We start from the raw sequence: 6,000 nt of genomic DNA, 5'->3' as shown, positions 1-6,000 counted from the left end.
TTTAAAAGAGATACCTCTTATTTGTTCATGTTAATGGATCCATTGTGGGACTCATACATACACCTTCGGGCCCACCGACATTAATCTATCATCTCAGCCCTCGATCCTTGATTTGGAGTAGATCCCACAAGAACATACTGACACATAAATACGGAATGTTATACGTAGATACACGAAGGCTTTTTGTCCGAGTCGACTTTTGACGCAGTTTCAGTTGTTATAAGAGTGTGGACATTTGGGTTTGTGGTTTCTGCTCTCTTTCCCTCTGCCTGGCTCTTTGCGAAGGGTTTCCTGGTTCTCGACCATCAGCGTAAATCGCGTATAACTCGTGAATTGCCTTCAGGCTCTGGAGGAATCCATTTCCGTTTCTGTATTAATTTTTGTTTGCATCGTCGCTTACCGGCTCCACCAGATTTCTGCTCTCTTTATTCATAATTTATGAAGCCTCGGAACCAAAAAAATAGATGATCATCATCAGAAATCCGTGAAGATCTGGGCCTTTTAAAGTCGCTGAGCACATCCAGGTTTCGTTGTTTGTTGGTGCAGGCATGGGAAGAGTGGGTGATGGGATGTCAATGGCGGGGAGCGAAAATGGACTGAATTGCTTGAAAGGATTGTAGAGATCTGGGTTCCGTTCTGTCTAGATGTCGGGACTTAGAACTAGGGTTGGGTTTTGATTTTCGATTGCAGCACTCTTTGGTTTCAGAAAGGACGAGGTGTTGAGATCTGGGCCCCTTCCGTTTCTTTTTTTGAATTAATTCTTGATTTTATGAACGACTGGAGTTACTTGCTGTGATGGACGTGGAACTCGTTGCGGACCTGGCGTCCCTTGATCCTGAATTGTTACAGCTTCCAGAGGTTTCTTCGGTGTCGCTTAAAGCAAATCCCTACCTCGCCGATGAGCTATTCTCGCAGTGGCTTTCAATTCCTGAAACCAGTCGGCTGGTATGTGTATTTCTTGTTTAGTTTTTTATTATATTCCTTTTTAATGTTCTCTTACTTGTAATTCTGTGAGGATAGTCTAGGTTTCCATATTTCGTTAACATGTTTCCTGTTTAAGCTCACGAGCATACTCTATTCTGTCTACCACCTCGGCCTTATTCAGCTTGTATTAAGAATAGTCTATTGGAATAGGTCGGTTGTCATATAGTTGTGGAGAGTGATGTTTCTGGCACTATTTGTAAGTTTGATCGTTGACTGTTGTGAAGATGTGCTTAGGAAAAAAGTTAATGAAACAGCATCGGACTTCCAGTGCCAAATTGAAGTTATGAAGCAATCCTGGGTCAGTTCTAGTCAGTTTTCTCCATCGAATTAACCTACTGATGCATGTCAAAGAATTCATGCTATACCTTTGTGCCCTCTGTAATAATTTCTTGTTGATGAGCAAATTCCGTCAGTTGAGTGACACCTAGAATTTTTCATTTGCTGACAATGAGAACATATAATTTTGCAAGTATGTTAGACGATGACATATGTCCATAATTGTTAAATACAAATGAAACACTTTTGTGGATTAGTTCGGATATTACTCATTTAATGATTATGTAATAGTCAAATTTCAGTGAAGGCTCAAGGATGCTAAGTCAGTTAATGTTCCATTATGACTTGATATGAGGGATCTCTGACTAGTTTTTTAGAGGGGCGTGGCACGATTCGAACTCGTGACCTGACGCCCCTGATGTAAAGAGAATACCACTAGACCAAACAGCCGTAGGTGGGATCTCTGACTAGTTAAAAAAGAGAAACCGAAAACTCTGAAGCCTATCATTATTGCTGCTTTTGGTTAGAACCTCTAGATATTATCCATTTCAAGTATACAAATAAGCATTTATTTAAAAGGTAAATTGGAATAAATGAATGATGCTTTTTAAGGCCTGGATAGAAAGGTCCATAGACAAGAAAGGTTGATGGAGTTGATACTTAGAAAAGTGGTGATTATTACCCTCTATATTTATATTTTGTCTCAGAAAATAATAGTCTTGTTTCCTGAACTGGACTTCATACAGGAAAGATCTAATCGTTTTGCTGCATTCTGTATTTTTTCTAGTGTACAGTTTGAGCAGTAGTGGGTTTTTTAGTACTGTAGTGTCTTTATGAGGCATATTAAGTATTGTAATGTTTTTTAGTATTGTAGTATTGTAGTGTCAAATCTCCTATAGTAATTGTATTTGACAATGCACTTTATTGTATTATTCCTATTGAGTTGCTTCAGGTAGCTGTATCGATATTTGTATCTACCAACATTATGAGTTTTTTATTTTATTTTATTTTTAAGGTTGTTAATCTTTTTCAATTATTTCCATGATTGTTTCTTAATTCTAGGACTTCGGACACTCTTGTACTAGTTATATACTGCAGCTGTTATTAAAAAGTATTGTATTCTACAGCAATGTGCTATTAGTTATTTCACTCTCCCCCAATTATCATAATATATGTGGTTTCAATGGTTTATGAACTGACTTGGGTATCCATTTCTATTTTGGAAGAAATGTTTAATTATTGCAATGTGCATGCAGGTGAGAACCTTGCTTGATGATGCCAAGGCAGGAACCCCCCTCAATGCCCCTGCCAACTCTAGCGGTCCAAATGCTTCTGCTAGTAACAATTTGCCTTCCATGTTTCCTGCTGGCAGTGCACCTCCACTTTCACCAAGAAGTACTTCTGGTTCTCCTCGAGTATCAAAACGTATTGGTCCATCCTTTTTAGGCTCTCCTCTGAAAGTAGTGAGTGAGCCAGTGAGAGAAATGATACCTCAGGTATGAATTAATTAACTAATATAAAGATCTACTAGTAATGTATGAAAATAAATTGAAAATTAAGTTAAAAGATGCTATTGCCCTTGCAACTACTGCTCTTCTTTTTCTTCAATTGTTCTGCAGTGAGGTTTTATGTTGACATTAGAGTATAATGGAATGCTTGTGATGCTTGCAGTTCTACTTTCAGAATGGGCGCCCACCTCCAAATGAACTGAAAGAGCATTGCCTGTCAAGAATTCATCATCTTTTCTTTGGTCATTTGGATGGATTACAGGCCCATGGTGAGAAATTCATCTATACTGCCTCATATTTCTTAGAGTTTCTTAGTTGAGCTGCTAAATCCATTCTCTCAACAGCATCAGAATTTAAAACACTTACGAAGGATGTTTGCAAGCTACCATCGTTTTTCTCCAGCACACTCTTCAGAAAGATAGACGTTGACTGCACCGGGCTTGTGACAAGGTTTGCACATTCAGTTATCCTTGGTGATTTCTTTCTCTGTCCTGTTTTTTGTTTCTGTTTCTTCAGGTTATTACCAGGCCTAAAGTGTGCTTGTGGTCTTTTCTCCTAAATTTTTTTCAATTTGTGCTTGAGGTCCTGTAATCCTTAATTGAGTGGGTATTTATGGCTTATACTGCCTTGGTAACCTTGGGCAACGGTTTTTGAACTTAAGTTGTAAGACTGAGTAGTGTGCTAGCTCCTTAGTTGAAAGTAATTGGATTTCTTGGTCTATTCTCTTACCTGATCCAGTTTTTAATCTGAATCTGATGGTTCTGTAGCTGTCTATATCTACCTTCTCTCTGACCATTTCCTAATGTACTTTAAAAAGCTTTGATTGTGTTTCTTTCCTGATTTCTGCAGCTATCCTGTATATAGTGTATAGTGAGCTAGTGGAATATTTTACTGATAAGTTTTTGTTGAATTCTTCATGGTTTTCTAATACATATGACAGAGACCAAAGAAAAATTTCCCAGCATTAATGGATTTGGGCGCATGTACACTTTCTTGGAATTATTTGAACATTGAATATTGTTTAGTTTATTGCTGTACTTGTGTGTATGTGTGTGTATTTATTATTTTTAGTTGCACCTGTACCTTTGTATTAACTCCAAACAGTTGTGCAGGGAGGCACCACCTAAAATGTTTATGATAAATACTAAGAAACCTGCAGCCATCCATAGAGGGCATCTATAGCTACTAATAACCTATAGAAGGCTTTAGGGACCTTGCTTGAGCTTTAGATCCTTGAGTTGTTTATACTTTTTGTACCCTATGTTGTAATACTTTATGTTTTACCCTATGTTGTAACACTAGTGCTCAGTTTGATTAATAAAGGTATCATGTTTTTTTTGCCTTAGTTTTTTTTGCTATATTCGGCTTGGCATGAGTTTTTTTACCTTGACATGTTTTTGGGCCTGCTGAATTTGCCAATGATTCAGCAAACTCTCTTTGTTCAACGAGATTGTTTCTTTTGTGCTGGTCTAAAACCACCTTGGCAGTCGATTGATTTTAGGCTAAATGGTTTGAATCTTTGGTCCTTTCCTTAGGGCTTGTTAAGATTGATCCAGGTTCTTTCCCAAAATGACTAGTCATTAAGGAGGCCTATTGCTCAACCTTATAAACCAACAAATTTTCTTAATATTTATCTATGTGGAACTATTCCCACTGAGACTACCTCTCATTTCTAGGACACGTATACACATAACAGACCTCAAACATGGATAACTCAACGGGGCATAATCTGGGCCAATGTCTAGGCAGACGTTTTGCTCTGCTACCATGTTAAGACTGGACCCTGTTTCAACCCAAAATGACTAGGTATTTAGGAGGTGTATTTCTTAACTTTATAAACCAACGTTTTTTTTGACATTTATCTATGTGGGGCTATTACGACTTACAGAACTATATACTGATATATTGAAATCTATCTTGGATAGGGATTGTTTGAAGTTTGAAACCTCAAGCCCTACTAGGACCCTTTGGGAATCTGTGGAATCAGTTTCTTCTTGATGACTTTTTTTCTGCTCTGGTTCCCTTTATTGCTTAAAAAAGATTTCTGATGTGGAAGATTGACCTGAAAATTATGCCTGCTTTACCTATGTCAAATTTTAACCAGTGGAGATTGGATGTAAATTTCCTGAAAATTTTGCTAAAGGGGACAATTGCATGCGTGGCTTATTGAATCTTCCATAAGAAATTCAAGAGTGAAGGCAGGAAAGGGATTAAGTAATTTGCAGGAAAGGCAAAGATATTTAAATACATATGAAATGATCTCTTGGAAAGTGTCTTGATGATATTTTCCAGCCAATTGCCATTATCATATCATGAATCTCTTCAATTTCTAGCCCTGAATGGCGCTACTAGGCTTTAGTCTCAATCCTTTAAGTTTTTTATGTAAGGAAATCAATTTGTGCAGGTAGGTTGTTCAATACACCTTATGTTTTCTATTTAAGGAAATCAAGATGCTCTAGCATGAACATTCAAAAAAAAAAAGGATGCACTTGCATGGTAAATCCCCAGTATAATCAGTGGTGCTTGTGATGTAATTATGACAAGTCCAATTCTTGTATTTTGTTACTGTCTCTTGCTTCTTCTTATGAGAACACGACTTCTAACTGTTGTTGCAGGGATGCATTTGTTGATTATTGGATCAACAGCAACATGTTGATGATGGATACGGCGACTCCAATATTCCTGATATTAAAACAACCAAATCGCAATTATCTTACACAGGTCTGTGTACTGGATCTTCAAAAGCTTCCGTTAAAGCTATAGATGGGTCTTTTTGACAGATTGGAAACCTGGTTTTGTCAGGACTGCGCTGAGCTTATGGCTTAAGCTGGTTCATATTTTATTCGCCGGGTCTGAAGATGGTTTTTGTCACTTAGAATGAGTCAGGTCTCTTTTCAGTAAATCCTTCTCAACTAAAAAGGGAACTGGTTACAAATATATACTTGGGCACGATCCCACTCTCAGGGAGATTTGACTTGATCAAGTACTGCTTGTATGTTGAGCTGAAAGTTGGTCCAATCTAAATTAGATGAACCAATGGCTGCATGAAATCCATTTGACAATAAGATATATAAGACCTGTTTAAAAATGAAAAAAGTTATAAGAGAAGATAATGTAATGCAAAGTTTTTTAGCTAATCTTATTTTAGTAAAATTATTTCTAAAGCTCAGATATCATTAAAAAAATCTTTTAATAATAGTTTTGTTGTGGTTAAAAACCTAGTTATGCGCAT

At 37.2% G+C, this 6,000-nt stretch overlaps 1 protein-coding gene across 1 annotated transcript in view; it reads left to right on the top strand.

The window, feature by feature from the left end:
* The first annotated feature begins 265 nt into the window (after nt 1-265).
* Nucleotides 266-6,000, top strand: part of LOC137962451 (serine/threonine protein phosphatase 2A regulatory subunit B''beta-like) — a 29,395-nt gene continuing 23,660 nt past the window's right edge. The window contains exons 1-5 of the mRNA XM_068809321.1: nt 266-945; nt 2,517-2,756; nt 2,932-3,037; nt 3,113-3,218; nt 5,384-5,489. Coding sequence (XP_068665422.1) covers nt 796-945; nt 2,517-2,756; nt 2,932-3,037; nt 3,113-3,218; nt 5,384-5,489 — 708 coding nt within the window. The 5' untranslated portion in view covers nt 266-795. The remainder of the gene's footprint in view (nt 946-2,516; nt 2,757-2,931; nt 3,038-3,112; nt 3,219-5,383; nt 5,490-6,000) is intronic.

This window comes from Aristolochia californica, unplaced genomic scaffold (assembly GCF_029961685.1).
Source record: "Aristolochia californica isolate CCGP_79_NKW_82.1479 unplaced genomic scaffold, dmAriCali1.0.hap1 SCAF_4, whole genome shotgun sequence".
NCBI lineage: Eukaryota > Viridiplantae > Streptophyta > Magnoliopsida > Piperales > Aristolochiaceae > Aristolochia > Aristolochia californica.
The sequence above is the reverse complement of the archived record's forward strand: the minus strand, read 5'-3'. Positions and strand labels throughout refer to the sequence as shown.